Source organism: Myotis myotis, unplaced genomic scaffold (assembly GCF_014108235.1).
Source record: "Myotis myotis isolate mMyoMyo1 unplaced genomic scaffold, mMyoMyo1.p scaffold_m19_p_18, whole genome shotgun sequence".
In the NCBI taxonomy this organism is placed as follows: Eukaryota; Metazoa; Chordata; class Mammalia; order Chiroptera; family Vespertilionidae; genus Myotis; species Myotis myotis.
This window is the reverse complement of record NW_023416322.1, coordinates 16,776,200-16,795,646: the sequence shown is the minus strand read 5'-3', so window position 1 is coordinate 16,795,646 and position 19,447 is coordinate 16,776,200. Positions and strand designations below refer to the sequence as shown.

Genomic DNA, 19,447 nt, shown 5'->3' with positions numbered 1-19,447 from the left:
CACATATATGCTATGTACATGTAAGCAATAAAGAATAGTAACCAAATAGTTACTAATATACCAATGAACTTAAAAATGAGAACATTAGTAATACTCTTGCAGATATTCGTTTCCCATTCTACTATTTTAATAATCCCCATTACGCTGAATTGTTTTATTAATTTTTGTTCATAAAAAAATAATAAAAAGCTTCATCACATATGCATGTGTATACATATACTTAAAGCAAATAATGTGATTTTGTATTTTTTAATCTTTATAAAGAGTGGTGTGTGCCCTCCCTCACTGGTCTCAGATCACTGGGCTTCCTCTCGTGAACCAAAAGGTTGCTGGCTCAATCTCCAGTGGGGGAGGCATCAATTTTCTGCTCTTACATTGATTTTCCTCTTTCTCCCTCCTCTCTCTCTAAAAATTAATAAAAATAATCTTTAAAAAGTGGTGTACAAAAATCTGTAACCTCAATAATATATTAAAATGTTTTGCTGAAAAAAGTATCTCTAACCATCTTGTCTATAATACACAGTTATAATCAGAACTAGTGGACTGCAATAATAAAAAAACAAGAAAGAAATGAGAGCAAGTACACATTTAATCTCCTACTCTTATCTTTAATTTTTCCCATTTATCAAGAGTGTTTTGTTAATAATTATTGCTCTACATTTAGACTCCATCTATCCTTTTCAACTGATCTTAGTCCAAGTTCCACAAAAGTAGAAATAACCTTATATTTTTGTAAGGCTCACCAATTCCCAAAATGCATTAATACAGCCCAAGAACTGTTCTCTAGGATCAAAGCTCACTTATCAATACTGAGAGCAACACTTACTTGTTCCTGACAGTCACGTCTGGCTTGCTGTTCATTACTCAAAGCTGTGCTGGCTCTCTGAAGAGCTTCTTGTACTTCATTCTGAACAGTATTGAGTGTTTTCTTTAACTCAGATAACTAAATTAAAAGAAGATTAAAACCAGAGTCAACTGCAAACTTACTTTTAAAATAATAAAGACTTTCAAAAGCCCAATTAGCAAAAGGGACTTTTTACAAAATTTATAGCCTGATATAATGTACATTTTGAAGCTCCATATTCCATCCTTATTAAGACTTGCAAAGATCAGTTCTCAGGCAGAGGCTTCTAAAAAGCAGCACTGATACTTACTACTATAGTCTAAAATATTCCAAGAAAACAAACATATATACAGAGCAAAGTAAAACATAAAACTAAAATTGTTGGGTATGTGTTCAATCAATACCTGTTGAGATGATCCAAACTATAACAAAGGAGCTTTTTAAGAATTCAAATACACACAAAAAGATTAATATGGTAATAACCTCATTTACCTGTTGTTCCATGCTCTCTATGGCTTTTCTCTTATCATCCTGAAGTTCCTGTTTTTCCTTCTCCACTTCCATCAACTTCTTTTCCAACTGTGTCTGAAATTCAGCTGATTCTTTTAAGCGAACTTCAATATTCTTACGCACTTCTTCTGTCACCTTCACCATCATGCAAACAGTAGGAAACAAATATCAGACACATTTAAAATTCAACATTACTTTTTCCAAATCTAAACTAAATTTGAAAAGTACTAGAATTATTGTCATTTTTTTTAAACAAAAAAATCTATCAAATGCTGATTAAAGAGTTCAAAAACATTTAAAACTATAAGCATAATTTATTTACCTCTCAACTTGGATATTTTTGGCCATTTTTCTCTTTTGAAGTGAAATTTCCAATTCTCATTACTCCCTCAATCCTCATATCCACTTGCCAAATCTGTCCTTTCTACTACTAAAAGAATTCCCCCTTGCATATACTATGATTTCCATGACGCAAACACAGAAAGATCTTTTAAAACTTGGCCCTAGAACATTGCTATAGTCTCCAAAACAAATTTTGTAACCTTCAATCTACCACATTAATCTTTCTAATTAAAGCAAATTATTGCTGTTAAATATTGGGGGGAGGGGAAAGAGCAATTTTACAAAATAAGACATTCAAAACATTTCACATTTGGTTCTCTGACTACACTTACAATTTGATTCCTCAGTGTTTAAGTTCACAAATTCAATACACTAGTTGTTAAACTGTCATCATCTGAAGCCTTTTTATCTTGGCTGAGGGTTCCTGCTACAAAATAACTTTCTTTGACTACCCAAATGGTACTTTCAAGGCTGTGCACAAATGCCATGTGTTTTGTGAAGCCATACTTGTTCAGGAGATAAAAACTTACTTACCTCCCACTTACATCAACATCTGACCGTTAACCTTTCCTATAGTGATTATACCCTCCCATATTTTACAAATTCCGTGGGGTATTTTGTGAAGCCATACTTGTTCAGGAGATAAAAACTTACTTACCTCCTACTTACATCAACATCTGACCGTTAACCTTTCCTATAGTGATTATACCCTCCCATATTTTACAAATTCCGTGGGGTATTTTTATCTCACTTATTAAAATCAAGCACTTTTAAGAGGTAAAATGTAAGGATGTCAGTTCAACTCACTCTTAACACACAGTGCCTAACACACAGCAGGCTCCTATTTAAAAAAGAAATTAAAAAGGAAAAAAAAGTGCATTCAAGTTAAATTCAAAATTGTACATACCTGTTTTTCCTTATTAAGAGAGTCTTCTAAACTAGTAACCATTGCTCGATACTGTTCCACATTACTAGCACTTGTTTTGAGTCTCTCCTTCAAGTCATTCACTTGCTCTTCTGTCTGCCTCAGTTGACTTAGAAGATCATCCACATCTTCTCTGTTGCTAGCCTGACCTAAAAGATTTAACAGCTTTCTTAAAGTTAACATTTTAAATGATATAAGAAATAACTGTTATCAAAGAGTTTGTGAAATTAGGATTAAGGCTCAAATGTAGAAAAACCTAACTACCTACGAATTGTATTTCAAACAATGCTGAATAGCAAAATAAAAACAGCTATTTTGTCAGTATGTTAATGCTTTAAAAAAAATAAAATGTTTGAACTCTGCTGTTACAAACATTAAGGAAAGGATATTTAAGAGAAAAATACAAAATATTTCCACTTAACTGAAGAGCTACTTAAAGGAATTACCTGATTATCAATTGATTATTTAAACACTGCTAGTGTAAAACACCAAATCTTAAATCATTTAGCCAAATTTTCATTCTAAAATCCTTGGAAATAGAAAAAATTGCAGAGTGAACTATTTTTTATCAAATGGTATCAATAAGAGAGGACTATTAGATGATCATATGTACACTATTACATATTAAATATTTATATACAAACACACATTATATATATACACAAACATACACACACATATACAATTATATTCTTTATTTCTCTTCTCATTAGAAATAAAACCACATAGAAAAACAATTATCTGAATATAAAGGCTTTGCATTTGAAATGCTGTATTCCAAAAGAGAAGCAAAATCTAACAAAACAAATCTTTGAGATTATAAGCAAAAATTAGGAATACTGCTCTGGAAAGACTAAACAAATCAATTATTTCTGTAAATGACCCTTATAGTTACAGATTTAACAAGTAACTACATCTCCAAAAAAAAAAAAAAAAAGAATTTAAAATTCAAATTATCAGCCCTCAAAAGAATATTTTTAAAGTGTCAATAAATGGTTTCGACAATTAAAAAACTAAGAGCATACCTTGGTCAGATGCCTGCAGATCTATTCTGAACCTTCCAAGTCTGCAAATCTATTAATTTAGATATAAAACTAAGGTGTGTGTTTTTCTTTTGCTAGTATCCGCAAAGAAAAGGCTATTTATTGACAGATGTTACAAATGTTTCTTAAGAAATACTTTATTACCAGTATAATTATTTAGTTACCTTTACCAGTTCTCTGTGAGGACTGAGAAGCCAGCTGGACTTCCATATTACTGAGATGCTGTTTCAATGTAGCACTTTCCTTCTGAGCATTTTTTAATAGTTCTTTTGTACTAAGATGAAGATTTATCTCAGTATCCAGCTGCCTCTTTGTATCTAAAAGTTGAACCTGTTAGGAAAAAATACATTAACCCTACAAACACTGTTTTTAGGTTCTAAAATAACTAGTGGTTCAAATTTTGTACGCAACTTTAAAACTCTGGCCAAGGTAAGCAACAGAAACCAGATTTACCTTCCCATTTGAAACAAACCCCCTCCCAAAAAAGAAACAAAAACAGACACAACATATAAAACAATTTCACAATTGTGGGTTGACAGGACACAAGAAAGGCTAGCTCTACAATTTCCCTAGTTTACTGATTTAAGTGTCCAGGCTATGGCACAGTGTAAGGAAATGAGGCAGAGGCCAGCAGACTCCCTGAATTGAGAACACAGAGCTGAGAGTACAAGAAGGCTAAATTAGCTCAAATTCGTAAGACAGACTATTAGAAGAGAACTACATAGATAAGAATACCCTGGAGATTTGCAGAGGATCCCTCTTGAATATTCGAAAGTGAAACATGCATGCGAAATCATCCCAGGCAGCAAAAAGAATCATCTAGACAGACACCAGACAGAGTGCCTTATGCCACAGAGTCAGGAATAATGCCTTTTCCCAGTAGCCAGACTAAAAAAACTCATAATCCATTGAGCAGTACTCAGGAAGGTCTAACCTCAGTAATATGGAATAATTTATACTAGACTAAGTAGTGCGTTGGGCCTAATAATCATAAAAAGCAACACTCGAGAACAAAGCTCAAGATTTACAGGAATACAAAAATATCCAGCACTCAAGAGGGTATAATTCATAATGAATGGCACCTAATAAAAATTGTTAGGCATATAAAGAGGCAAGAAAAACTTGAGTTTGTAAGAAGTCTTGTTAAAACCATGCTTCAACATGAGATGGCAATGTGTCCACACACCAACCAGCCTGATTGCTGAACATAAATCCACAGAAATTTAGAATCCTGATAGACTCACATCTAGATTTCTAGTAAGCATATGCCTTTGTTCCACCTCATTTTCCAACTTCTTTTTTAGATGAGATATCTCATGTTCCAGTTTTTCTATCTGGTTACTAAGCCTTTGTTTGGTTTCTGTTTCAGATCGTTCTAGTATTCCCTAAGGCAAAGAAAAAATTTTTTGTTACACTTTTCAAAAAGCCAAAAAAGCAAAAGCATTACAAATTAAAGGATATAGGGGATTACAGGATTACAACCCATTTCTACATGAAGTTGGGATCTATGACATTTACCAAGTTATTTTGACATTTTACATATTAAAACACCTACTTACTTAATAGGGGGAAAAAGGAAACATTATAATAGTAATTCAGATTCATTTAAGTTTTAAAGCAAAAAATAAAACCAAACATTTAAATTTTGTAAACTACATAGAACTCTGTAAATGCAGACCTGCATACCAAAACTGCCAATTGCCTGAATTTCAGATCTTTCATGTTTTACTTAGAATACTGACACATTTTAATAAACCTCAAAATTCAATGATCATCATAATACATGATAAAAATGGGTACATTTTCTAATTACAAAACTGAGAAGATACAATGTGAAAACTATTTAACTTTAAAATTGTTTTCTCTATGTGCCTTTTTGTTTGGTTACCTGAATTGTTTGCAGATTCGTTAGCAGTAAGTTTTGTCCTCTTTGTTCAGCTAACAAAGACTCTCTTTGCTGAGACAGACGAACTTCTGACAATTTAAGCATTTCCTTTTCTTTTTTCAAATTTTCTGCTCTTACCTTGAGGAAAATACAAATGAAAAGATTGTTGGAAAACAATGTGTCAAATGTAATATAGTAATACAATTACAAAATTAAAGTGATCCTTCATTAATACATATTCTTAATGCTAATTGAGTCTATACCTTTCCATTATATAAAAAAAATAACTTATTTTCATATGTCGAAATATGAAGCAAAAATAGCAGTGAACACCAACAGATCAAAGGAAAAAGTCTTGTGATTACCATAAATTCATATAATTCTTTGCCCTAACAAATCAGACCTTAATACAAAAATAAAATAAAATAAATTCCAGAGTAAAAGAACAACTGCAAGATTATGCTAGTCTACTTGCGTTACGTTATGCAAGTTTTAGAAAGTAGTGTGGTTACTATCCGTTTGAGAGTGCTGACTTAAACTTTTTTCCCCATGACAAGTACACTCTGAATCTCAGGGGATTTTGGAGGGTGATTTGAAGATCAATACCCTCAAAGTATTCATATTTACATAAGTCATAAACTATCAATCATAAAACTAACTCCACCAGTCGGAAAAAGGGCATTCCCCACAAAGGTATGGGAGCAAGATAAAAATAAAATATAGCCAACAGATACAGAAAACTGTGGTTTAAGTCCCAACCAACTCATATCATATGACTGCCCCAAAATAGGCAAATTACTTAGCTTTTGAATCTATTTCTCAACAAGTAAAGTGGGAGACAACTTTACCTACTTCATAAGTAGTGATCAAAAGTTGAGAGCATGAGTCCTAGCTGGGCTGCTCAGTAGTTAAAGCATTGGCCTGCACACCATCGGTCACAGGTTAGATTCCCCAGTCCAAGTTGGGGCACATGTGGGAGGCAACCAATCAATGTTTCTGCTTCTCTCTCCGCCACTCTCACTAAAGATCAATGGAAAAAGTATCCTCAGGTGAGGATTAGCCAAACAAAACAAGTTGAGAAGACTTCATAAAAAAGCAAAACCCTTATTACATAAGAATTAGTCATCAAATAATTCAGTTGATAGACATTTATATTCATGCTGAAATTCAGAAATATAATACAATGCTAATGTAATTTTATACTTTTTTAGAAATGAGCAAGAACGGATAAAATATTCATTTGTCTTTGTTGTAGCTACAGTGATTTACAATTTTGAAATGGATGACTTGTGAAAAAAATCTCAGTACAAAAAACAAATTTCTTTCCCCTATACTAGCCGTGGAGCTACATGCGGCTTTTTGGCCCCTTGAGTGTGGCTTTTCCACAAAATACTACGTGCAGGCGCACGTACAGTGCAATTCAAACTTCGTGGCCCATGCGCAGAAGTCGGTTTTCATGGGCGAGTCTATTTTGAAGAAGTATTGTTGATATTTGGCTCTGTTGAGTAATGAGTTTGCTGACCACTGCCCTATAGAAGCACCCAACTGATGAACAACTAGATACTGTTGACATTTCAAAAACCAGGCAATTAGGGGCACCAACTAGCTACACAGATGAAAATCCACGAGTAATTTAAGTTGGCCCTCCACTTACCGCAGTGGTTCCCAACCGTGGCTGCACATTAGAATCACCTGGGAATCTTTTTAAAATTCTGGTTTCTGGGCCTCATCCTCTGGAAATTCTGTTTCTTTGTTACTAAAGTTGTGGCCCCACCCCATAACAAAGAAACAGAATTTCCGGAGGATGAAGCCCAGAAATCAAAAGATTCCCAGGTGATTCTAATGTGCAGCCAAAGTTGAGAACCACTGACCTACAGATTCCCAGTCTTGGATTCTAACTACTATTTTTTTTTTTAAATTTTATTTTCATTGATTTCAGAGAGGAAGGGCAAGGGAGAGATAGAAACATCAATGATGAATCATTAATCGGCTGCCCCCTGCACACCCTCTACTGGGATCGAGCCCGTAACCTGGGCATGTGCCCTTGGCCAGAATCGAACTTGGTACCCTTCAGTCTGCAGGCCAATGCTCTATCCACTGAGCCAAAACAGCTAGGGCGGTCCTAACTATTATGGACCCTTTAACAAACATGGGTTTGAATTGCACAAGTTTACTTATACTGGGCCTACATATATGCAGATTTATGGATAAGTGGACCTGTGCAGTTCAAACCTTGATCAAGGACTTGTAATACACAAACTTCTCAAATATCTATGTCATACCAACCAGTAAAATTAAACAACTAAAAAACAAATGTCAAATGCAATTCATAATGCAAATCATATGAGAAAAATTGCTCTCACTTCTGCAACAGCTAGCTTTTCATTTGATCCTCTCAAATCTTGCGTCATTGTGTTGATGATCTGTTCCTGCTTTTGAGTTGTTGCAGTGAGTTTCTGATTTCTCTCATGCAGGGATGTTATTTCTCGGCGATATCCTTCAACGTTATCTTGTAACATCTCATAACTTGTATGAAAGAAAAATAATTCATTAAGACGTAAGTCATAAACTATCAACCATAAAACTCCACCAGTCTGAAAAAGTGCATTCCCCACACTGTAATACACTGAAATACTACAGCCTAGCTTAATACCTTAAAGAACTTCACATTAGCTTAATTTTAAGTAAGTATACATAAAAGTGGCTTTATAAAAATGTAACACCTTCATACTTTTTTCTAAACTCCAAAATCAGCAGTTAAATCCAAATACTAAATAAGCATAGTATTTCATGCTGAATGAACTTTTTAATCTTATACATTTACAAGAATTTTAATTAGAAATGCCAATACAATGTTGACACAACCAGACACCCACCACAATGCAGTACACAATTTTAGATAAGGATGCATGGTTCGTGATAGATTTTTGCCATTCTTTTCTCCTCTATAACTGATCTTACTTTCTTTTTTTAACGAATGAATTTATTTTTTTGAGAGAGAAAAAGGGAGAGCAAAAGAGAAACATTGATGTGAGAAAGAAAACATAGATCAGTTGCTCTCTACACACACTCCAATGGGGGATTAACCATGTAGCCTTGCTATGTGCCCTGATTAGGAATCAAACCCGCCACTTGTGGCTCCAACCTACTGAGCCACATGGCCAGGGCTCATCTTACTAAGTACCTGAAATCTTAGAAAATAGCTGGCTAGAACTATGAAAGTAGTGAGAAAAGGATGCTTTTATTTGGAATAACAAACTTGGAATTTATCCTAACAAAAACATAGTTTTATCATGTAATACAGGCATATCTCATTTTATTGCGCCTTGAAGTACTGCATTTCATGAACACAAAGGCAAGACCCTCCACCAGCAAAAGATCATGACTTGAAGGCTCAGATGACAGTTAGCATTTTAAAGCAATACAGTATTTAAAAAAAATTTTTTAAATTGATTTCAGAGAGGCAGAGAGAGGGATAGATAGAAACATCAATGATGAGAATCACTGATCGGCTGCCTGCATGCCCTACACAGGGGATTGAGCCTGCAAGCTGGGCATATGGTCTGACCAGGAATCAAACCGTGACCTCCTGGGTCATAGGTCGATACGCAACCACTGAGCAACGCTGGCCAGGCAGCAATAAAAAATTTTTAAATTAAGGTATGTACATTTTTTTAGACATAATGCTATTGCACACTTAACACATTAGCAGGGGTCCTCAAACTATGGCCCGCGGACCACATGCAAATATAAATATTGTATTTGTTCCCATTTGTTTTTTTACTTCAAAATATGTGCAGTGTGCATAGGAATTAGTTCATAGGTTTTTTTTTTTAAACTATAGTCCGGCCCTCCAACGGTCTAAGGGACAGTGAACTGGCCCCCTGTTTAAAAAGTTTGAGGACCCCTGCATTACAGTGTAAGTATAACTTTTATCCACTGGGAAATCAAACAATTCGTGTGACTTGCTTTAATGCAGTATTTTTTTCATCACAATGGTCTGAAATTTAACCAGGAACATCTCCAAGGTATGCCTGCATTCACAGAGATAAAATTTGTCCTATTTGTTAAGCTAACAAGTATTCAATGATTCTAACAACTATGGAATGAAATTTATTATTCCTTTGTAAGTGGCCAAGAAAATGAATTTTCCCAAAATTAACTATCTAGTACCTGCTTATCTCCTACCTAAAATAGCAAAGGCTGAATAAAATTGGCTCACATTACGCCTCATGCTCTGGTGCATTTATAAAATAATAAAGTCCTACAGAAACATTATGCCTTTCTACCTCAGGAAGGAAAACTAGCAACATTCCTCACATGAACTTCAGCTTTAAATAACTATCTGGATCCCTTAGCAATGCCCCTGAGAATCATTAACCAATATTAAAAATGAACCCCCATACCTTTTCATCTGAATTATGGCCCACAAAAAAGTACTACTGCAAATTAAGCCTTGAATTTGTTTCATTTGAACACTGAAGTATTCTTAATTTTTTTTGATAACCTAAATGTGATTTCTTTTTTTAAATTGAACTGATTGGGGTTACATTGGTTAGTAAAAATATACAGGTTTTAAGTATATAATTCTATGATACATCACCTGTTTATTGTATTGTGTGCCCACCACCCAATGTCAAAAAGGATGGAATGCTTCACATATTTGAGAGTCATCCCTTGTGCAGAAGTCATGATAATCTCTTTGTCATTCCAACTTATTATATATGCTGCTGAAGAGAGCTCTACATTTCATTAATTTTTGAACAAACAAAAATTTACCGTTTAGAAGCAAAATCTAGCTGGGTAGAAATTTTGGTGTTTTGTGATCGCAAATCTGTGACTTGCTCCTGTAGTTTCTCAAGCTGCTCATTCTGTATTTTCTCATTATCTGCCTTTTCTTTTTTGTAGTTCTCAAAAATTTCCTGCAACTAAATATTAAGAGAAATTATTAGAAGATGACACTGTTCTCGAATACCTAATCCAAGATAATAAAGGTGTGTGGCCTTTACCTGTTTAAGGGCAGCCTTAGCTTCTATAGCCTCTGCTGACTCAATTATAGGTACTGTAGCAGGAGTGGAAACAGTCTGTGATGTACTTGAACGTTTTGGAGTTGACACAACAGAACTATCCTCTAAGCTTGAAGCTTCAGAAATGTAAAATACACACATAAAAAACATTTCTTTGTAAATACATCATTTAAATAAAATCATAGGTTACAGAAATTATGAAACAAGGAATTTACTAAATAGCCTATTAAGATTATTGTTGGTTTCTCATTAGGTATATTTGCAGATTAAATGTTAAAACCAAATGACCAAAATAAAGATAATTCACTGATTTTAAGATGCACACGTTTCACCAATGGTCAGCTTTCTTCTTTTTTAATACCTAAAATAATGGTATTTAGGATCGATGATCTGTTATAATCAATCATATATGGTAGTCATATTTGAAGTTACCATACATACTGCTTACATTCCAAAATCCATTCCCTAAGATACATTTCATAAAATTTCCCCCCAAATACTTAGAAACTTTTAACACATAAAAAACCTACCTTGTAAAGGAATGACAACTCCTGTTGTTTGTGACAACAAAATACGGTACATATCACGCTGACGAACTATAGAATCAACAAGCTGCATCTGATGTTGTCGTGACCCACGGAGTTGTTCCAATTCAGTGAGGGCGCTCTCAAGTTTGAGCTGAAGCTCAGTAATTCTACAAAACCAAATCAAACAAACAAAACCAAACCAAACAAAAATCTGTCTATTTCACTGAGCTTAAGAAGCAGTTATAATTTCTACTGTATATACAGACTAAGTATTTGAGCATTTATCATTAAGTGTAACATTTTTGTTTCTTGTGTGACCTTTCTTCTACTGATATTATAAGAACTGCTTCTAAAGCCCCATCACAGGACTCAGGCACTCACCACTGTCATCTGAAAAATTTTTTTGCAAAAATTAAACCGATTCCACTCAGTCTTAACTGTAGTCTTGTGTTCACAGCCATTCTTCCTCCTCTAGCACCAAGCACATTAACAAAAAAAAAAAATTCTTTACTCTGCCTAAATAATTCCTACATATCTTGCCCATGAAGCCTGGTCTATTCTCTAAAATCTAGGCTCTGCCCTCCATCTCTATGCTCCCAGGAGTAGGCTTTTATCTATTACCAGTGGCCAGGTGCACTAACTCGTGTACATGGAAAGGAAATTAGGAGAAATATTTTAATATTGCTATCCGCCCTTTCTCTGTAATAGAAGTGTCAACCAAATTCACGACTGACAGAAACAGATGGATACACATGCATGCCACTGGTGCCAGCGAGAGCTTTGTATTTATCGCACATGTGTGAGTCAACTTAGCATTTTATATATATAGAATAAACTTGCTTAATTAGACCAGCTTTCTGATTTAGCTAAACTTTTTCCAGCCCAGTGAAGCATCCCAACTTCTCTCCAGGTAACTGTCAGCAACACAGCAGTAAATATCAACACGAAGCAGATTATTATTGTAGATCACGCAGGAAGAACACAGGGTGAAATATTTAACTGCACCAGTGTTTGACTATATTCTGTGCAGTGAGAAAATCTGGTCATTTTCAAGGTTCACAATTTCTTATTACTTCTTTTCAGTTGGGTCAAGTTTCTAAACTATCTAAATCTCCGTTTTCCGGCAACTGAAAAGAAAATAGGATTCCACCGAGTCTCCTATCTACCTACTTCAGGACTTCTGTGAGGACCAAATGAGATGAGGTATGGGAAAATGCTTCACAGAAATTTGATAAAAGTGTAAAATTTTTCTAGCTAGTTGTGTTCCTGGGCTAAGAAACGCCAAGGAGGCTAGTCGCTAGGGAGAGGAAGCTGGGTGTTGCTACCTGACACCCACAGTGACCGTTGCTGGGCTGGGCTGGGCTTTGGGCTGCATTTTGCACAGGGGGTCTTGGCAGCATCAGCTGCGATTTGGTGGGCTGTTGCTCCGGGGTGGTGGCGGGGCCCGTGTCCCAAATGGGTAAGCTGAGTGTTGGTTTGTCGGTGCCAGGTCCACGGTGCTGTTTCTCTGTAAATGGCCACTGCGCATCATGGCAGCTCCTGTGTTGTCTGCTCCCTGGTGGTCAGTGTGTGTCATAGCGACTGATTGGATGGTCAGACACTTAGCATATTAGCCCTTTATATATATATATAGATAGCTTTAATCACACTGAACTAAAATTATCCATTTATTCATCTAATTATTGAGCTCATCCACACACTCAGGTCCCTGAGAAAATTATTATTTTTTGTATTATTGCTCCATTTTTCCTCTCTCCTAAATCACTATTTTCCCTATATCCAGCACTGTTAGGGGGTACATAAGAAGTTTTCAATGTTTGCTAAACAAATGAAGGTAGCCAAACTTACTTGGATGAAGTTGTTTCTTGTTCTTCTCTTTCTTTGGTTTCCCCAAGTTCCCTAAGAGCCACTAAGAGACGCTGATTTTGTTGTTGAAGTTCTTCGATATTTCTATAAGATACTAGATGCTGTGATATTACTTCAGACGAACTGCTTATATCCGCAGAGCTTACTTCCTCATCACGGATTACATGATTACCCCTTGCTTCTTCAAGTTCCATCAAAAGCACTCTAATCTAAAAACAAAGTTTTAATATATTATCAAATAGTATTAGCTTCAATTCTGGAAAAAATGGAAATTTTCAAATGAAAAGGTTACTCCATATACACCATCAACTTATATTAAATTATCTTAAAGTATCAAGCATATGTTTAAGAGATTAAAAACTGAAAAAATGTTTAAAATTATTTTCATTTCTGTAGCAGTGTATAATGAAGGCTGTTATTTTAAAAAAGCAGCCAAATTACAATTTCAGAAGCACGGCTGGCTCAATTTGTTGTAAAACAATGACCCAATAAGATACACAGAAATACTTATTGTGTGTACAAGTATGTGCTTGCACTTGCATTCTTATGCATGTTTTATATAATGGAGAAGAGCATGAAAAATAGGTTTTAATCCCTTTCATGTAAAATTTTTGTATTGTGTTTATGTGTGTAGACCTACAAACAAAAATTAGGGTAAAATACATGAACAAAAATAGATGTACATTTCCTGACAAGTTCAGTTAAAAAAAAAAAAGTGGCAGAGTAATGTTCTACTATATCAGTAAAAACAAAGAAAACTAATGTATGTTTACATATGCTCATGTGTGTTTATACATATAAAAAGAATGACATGAAAAAATATACAGAAGTCTGTAATTTGGTTATATTCTGGGACAGGAGTAGGGGGAAATAATTTTTTAAAAATCTTTGAATTATTTCATGTATCACAACTGGTACCTATAATTTCAAAATTTATCAAACACTTAAAGACAAAAGGAAAAAAGGGAGGGGTTGTAAAAGAATAATGACTAGGCTGCAATTCTGCTAGAGTAGTATTCCTAATTGATGAGAATTTCAAATGCGGTAGGTCTCTCTTAGGTAACTGCAAACAGATTCAGGCATTATCAGACTGTCAGTTTAAGGGGAAAAATAGAAAAAGAAACAAAAACTTCTAACCTGTTGTGAAAGATCTTTTACTTGTATTTCCATTCTCTGGTTGTCCCTTTCAAGCACAGATGAATGTTTGTTGGCTTTGTCAGTGTCCTCCTGCAATCGCTGAATCTCCTTCAAAATGTAAATTCAAATGAAAACTCTGTATTTCCTTCTAAGAGCTATACAAATGAAGCAGCTATGCAAATAACAAAAATATATAGTGCTCAAATACTACAGCAATCAAATTATAAACTAAAAATATTCTATAATATATCCAATAGTATAGTAGCCCCTAAAGAGATATTCTTTATAAATATGAACATACGTATTTAATATCTCAAAGATAGCTCATCACTATATGAAAAGTATGGGCAATGTGCCACTCCCCCCAAATTAACTGTCAATTACAATTTTATATCCACATCAAATTCAAATGACACCACGTAAATAATCTCAAAAGTTTTGTTACTAATACAAAAACAAAGAACTACATTACAATAATCATTATTGCACTGGTTATCTGAAAATATCAATTAAGTAAAACATGTTGTGTAAGATGCATAAAAGACTTGATTTTATTTAAAAATGCATTAAGAATGAATTCTAAAGAATCGGTTGCCAAAGTCACAAGCTTGTAAAACAAAATAAAACAAAGCGATAGTAAGTATATGCAGTGCTTTGCAAAATTTGGCACCATAGTCTCATTAGGGAATTTGAGGCACAGTTGTTAAGGAGCCTGATATAAACACAGTCTCTTTTAAATGTTGCGTTACCTCAAATTCACACAGTTTGCTTCCTAATATGTTATTTTCACATTTCACATAAAAATTTTAAAAATTGAATGAAAGATGGCTCATATTTATCCTGGTGTTTCAAGTATTTCTGAGCACAGTGCCCTACAGACCTGCATAAGCCAATTTCAAAAGACACAAGTATGTGGCAAATGAAGCAGGCAAATTTCATGAACTATGACAATAATACAAATTTACTGAATTCAAAATGGGACTGAGATGTCAAGGAAGGAAGTTATTGATAATAGTAAAAGCATAATATGCTAATTAGACTGGACATCCTTCCGGGACGAAGCCGGGGCTGCAGCCACAGGATCAAGGCAGCTGCCCCGGCTGCGAGGGAGGGATCCAGGCAGCCGCAGCAGCAAAGACCTACTCTTGCATGAATTTCATGCATTGGGCCTCTAAGTTTGGTTACAAAACCCTAAAAATCCTACAAATAACTATCACAGAGTCTTGACTGAAGGACACATGATGTACGTAAGGACAGAAGATTTAGCTATTAAAAAAAGCTATACTAACTATCTTTAAATTCCTTGGCAGTTATGAAAAAATCATGTTTTTTTTCATCACTGTACCTGTACATTAGTGGAGAAACAAACAGGTTTCTCCATAATGGACAGCTGCTATTTCCTGATTCTTAAGCCGCTCTACCTCACTATGCCCTTCAGACAAAAAACTCTTGGCAAAATGCTCATTTCTCAACAGTGAGAAACTCAAGATGTAATGAGATGCAAGGGACCACTTCTCAAACCAGATGAGGAAAGGGGGTGTCAAAAAGCCAATATCCTATCAAAGTAAGACTGGTATATGTCATTTGATTCAGGAGAGAGAATATTAGATATAACATACACCGATTTAAACTAATGTTGAAATTGTATTAGCAATAGCAGCCAAAGTTTAAGTTTGAATTAAAGATACAACTTATTTATACTATCCTCAAAAAAAAGGAAATGAAATGTATCAGTTTAGAACAGCAGATACAAATTGATTTAACTGAATTTCCTCAAAAAATTTATTTAATAAATCTTGAAGATGGTGAAACAATGTCATTTCTAGATAGAATTATCACAACTGCTTTTTTCCTGCCACATTACATGAGGATAGAAAGGATCCCATTAATTTCTGAGGCTAATACATTTCTAACACCTCAATTACTTTAGCAAACCTAGTTCTCCTCACTTCTGCAACATTATGCAGTTAGTGATTGAGTATGCACCACAACTGTTTGACAAAAAATGACCATGCTAAATTTAGGAGCATTCTATTATAAAGATAGACTTGAAATGGCTATTTATCATCTAACTATAGAACCCTACAGAAATAACCCCAAATGTCTTTAAAAATGTAAAAGGTGCTCACAATTTTAGCTAAGTAAAGATAAGAACATTTTGTGCTTACCAGTGTTTCATAATGTAATGACAAGCTTTAATACGTATAATTACTGTTTCTCAAATGTATTTTTCCTATAGCTAAAATTTGGGAATGGAACCAACCTTCATAGCTTGTTCAAGCTTAACGGATAAACTTGCCACAGCTTTCTGTGCACGTTCATACTCCTCACGCTGACGTTTCAAAATTGGTGCTTTGGCTTCAACTTCTTTCACTATTTCATCTAAGTACTTATTAATTCTTTTGTTCTCTAGTTTCTCCAACAGCAACTGATCCTGAGTTTCTACATAAGCATTATACAGCTGAAAGTAGAAGAGGGTTCATTTCAAATGCAAGCATAACAACAGGAGTACACAGTCTGGCTATCTTAAGATTCAGTAGTACTCACACAGAGGGAATATTCACTATATATTACACAGAACTAACAACCAAGAAAACCTTTCTCAGAAAAATGCATTAATCATCAGATGGTTTTAAGATTAATTTTTCTGAAGACTATGTTTCCGAGAAATATGATCACTTTTGCTTAAGGAAAATAACAATATTTAACACCTTTCTTACCTCAGTTAATTTCATGCCAGGTTTCACGATCTTAGCTACGGCTGCTGCAGTAGGAGACATGGCTGCAAGCTCTTCTTCAGATAATATGGCTCCTGTGCCAACACATAGAAATCTAGTGTATTTTTGTAAAATTTGAAACTAAAGGTACTAATAAAATTTTTAAGTAAAAAATGACACCTACTGTGTGTCACTTTTATCTATACATATAAAAGCCTAAGCACCGAACAACCGGTCGCTAGGATGCGCACTGACCATCAGGAGGCAGACGCTCAATGCAGGAGCTGCCCCGACGTGGTCAGTGCACTCCCACAGCAGGAGCGCTGCTCAGATGACAGACCCATCCTGGTGGCCCACTGCCCCTACGGCAGCCACTCCCTCAGTAGTCCTGCATGTCCAATCTCAGGAGAATGGGCCAGGTACCTACGGACCAGCGCCATCTGCATGATCCCGACAGCGCCACCTGGCCTCCTGGAAGTTGGCCTTGGGCACCGCGGCTGCTTCCCCTCCCTAGACACTCCACAAAGAAAGGATATAAAAGCAGTCGCCAGGTGGCTGACAACCGGTGGGAATGTCAGCGGGACAGATCCGGATCCCCAGCAAGGGCATCCCACTGCCTGTCCGGAGGACCAATCGCATCCGGGCCCCCACTACTCCTGGGAACCCACCTGTGCCCAAATTCATGGACCAGGCCTCAAGTTACATATAAATTCCTACAAACAGTTAAAATTAGGACATCAAAGAGCAATATAACATGATTCAAATAAAAAAATCATGCAGTAATTATAGTTAAAACTATTCTGAAAATCGACACAATCATGTGACCAAATGTTATTACTTCTGATACTACAGTGAGGGTACATATAAAGTACTAATTTAAAACTAAAAGTACATTCTAACACTATAGCTTGATGGAGTTTCTTACATCATAACATTACAGAGAAATTCTATTAGTAAAATTAAATGAGACCCATGTAGCGAAGTTCGAGTATTTCAAGCCATTAATAAGCATTTTAATCCATACCTTTACGTTTTGTGGCAGAGAGCAGGTCGTTTGCATTCTCTAATTCTTTTTCCAATTTCCCTATTTTCTCAAGCATTTCTTTTTCCATTTGATCTTTAGATTCCTCTACCTCTAGAAGATGATCCTGTATTGCTTTATTTGCTAAAAACATGTTTAAAGACAATATTCAAACATATAATTAAAAGTTGGAGCTTATAAAATGTAACAGAATAGTCATTTTTCCCTCCATCCAACAATATTATATTCTACACAGGCTGCAGTCGATAGTACCCACTAATGCTCTTGGTCTATTTATAAATCCTAAAGTGTCCTGGCCTGGCGAATCTATTTCCGCTTTTGATGTCTCCTATTCACAGGGAAAATAAAGGAACTTATATTGTAAAAAAGTGCCTCTAAGTATCTCTTTGGTTTTAATTTGATCTCTAATTTAGAAGATAGGAAATAACTGAAAAAGATAATAAAAAAATAACTTATATTTCAAAAAAAAGAATATAAAAAAATCAGAGACTTTAAAATACACTATTTATAATTTAAACGTGAGGCTTATTTATGGATTAAGAGAGTACCCAAACTATAAACTTATATACTTATCAAAGTAAATATTTACGGGGAAAATTTTTTCTGTTAGAAATCAGATTATACATAAAATTATTAGTTGAACAAAATAGAAAAACTATAACTGTATTTTAAATACAGTATTTGCTAAAAAATAATTTAAAATATCTTAATCCAGGATCTTTCTTCTATACCAGAGTTTCTGTCCATAATAAAGTTAATGTAACTTCTAAATCCAACAATCTACACAAAGGTAAGAAAAAAGTACCTTCTATGTAAAAATGAAATAATCTTTGCATAATTGAAAAGTTACCTTCTCCAGCTTCTTTCAAAAGTTTGTGTAGTTCATCCACTGCTCGGGTAAGCTCGTTGCTCTTTGCCTCTGAGTCATCAGCAGCACTCTAAAATATAATCTTAAAAAGTCATCAAAACATCCAATAATATAACATTAGGACACTAAAATGTGTGGCAGGGTACCTACCTTGTACAGGTTAGAGAGTTTTATGTGAGCATTTAATTCATTGTGGAATTTCTCTTCCATACTGGCCTGCTGTTCCTTAGCCTTAAAAAAAAAATTTAAAAAAATCAATTATAGCAGACACCTTTGAACTGAATTTAGAAGGCTTATCAAACACCAAGATAAAAAAAAGTTTTGTATGGTAATGAGATAAAATGAAAATCAGTTTTTATGATAAAGATGAATTACTTTAAGGATAAAATATTGATAAAAGGGGAACACTCAAATATTAAAATGAATGATACTCATTTTTAGACATTACTTTGGATTAGCATACAATTGCTATATCAGATTAGGTAAGTGTCCCGACTATTTTGTAGTGCCAGGAACAGTTCAAAACATAAAATAATTTTATAAAATAAACAGTTTCTTAAGTGCTTTATTATTTCTGTAAAAGAGAGATTTTACAGTGGTCACTATACCTCTTTCAGTTTGGTCAACAGGTCCTCTACATGCTTTTGAAGATTCTCATTTGACGTTTTCAAGCTGTTCATTTGTTCTTCCATTCTAGTAACCTAGAAACAAAAA

The 19,447-nt window shown here is 34.7% G+C and overlaps 1 protein-coding gene and 2 non-coding genes across 10 annotated transcripts in view; all 3 read right to left on the bottom strand.

Moving 5' to 3' along the window:
* The window catches only part of TPR (translocated promoter region, nuclear basket protein), a 66,647-nt gene that overhangs the window by 37,720 nt on the left and 9,480 nt on the right, over positions 1-19,447 (bottom strand). For 5 of the 8 annotated variants that reach the window (XM_036343545.1, XM_036343550.1, XM_036343546.1 and 2 more), the window contains exons 8-25: positions 19,342-19,434; positions 18,884-18,964; positions 18,716-18,803; positions 17,848-17,988; positions 16,827-16,918; positions 16,370-16,567; positions 14,107-14,214; positions 12,952-13,178; positions 11,107-11,279; positions 10,559-10,692; positions 10,329-10,477; positions 7,913-8,075; positions 5,553-5,687; positions 4,909-5,049; positions 3,829-3,994; positions 2,604-2,770; positions 1,337-1,489; positions 827-943 (exon numbers count right to left, since the gene is read on the bottom strand). In XM_036343545.1, coding sequence (XP_036199438.1) covers positions 827-943; positions 1,337-1,489; positions 2,604-2,770; positions 3,829-3,994; positions 4,909-5,049; positions 5,553-5,687; positions 7,913-8,075; positions 10,329-10,477; positions 10,559-10,692; positions 11,107-11,279; positions 12,952-13,178; positions 14,107-14,214; positions 16,370-16,567; positions 16,827-16,918; positions 17,848-17,988; positions 18,716-18,803; positions 18,884-18,964; positions 19,342-19,434 — 2,526 coding nt within the window. The remainder of the gene's footprint in view (positions 1-826; positions 944-1,336; positions 1,490-2,603; positions 2,771-3,828; positions 3,995-4,908; positions 5,050-5,552; positions 5,688-7,912; positions 8,076-10,328; positions 10,478-10,558; positions 10,693-11,106; positions 11,280-12,951; positions 13,179-14,106; positions 14,215-16,369; positions 16,568-16,826; positions 16,919-17,847; positions 17,989-18,715; positions 18,804-18,883; positions 18,965-19,341; positions 19,435-19,447) is intronic. The other 3 variants (XM_036343552.1, XM_036343549.1, XM_036343547.1) reach the window with 2 other exon arrangements.
* Positions 10,189-10,290, bottom strand: LOC118673801. Its single transcript, XR_004973477.1, has one exon. It is a non-coding gene; the product is annotated as a U6 spliceosomal RNA (small nuclear RNA).
* Positions 15,965-16,092, bottom strand: LOC118673809. Its single transcript, XR_004973484.1, has one exon. It is a non-coding gene; the product is annotated as a small nucleolar RNA SNORA66 (small nucleolar RNA).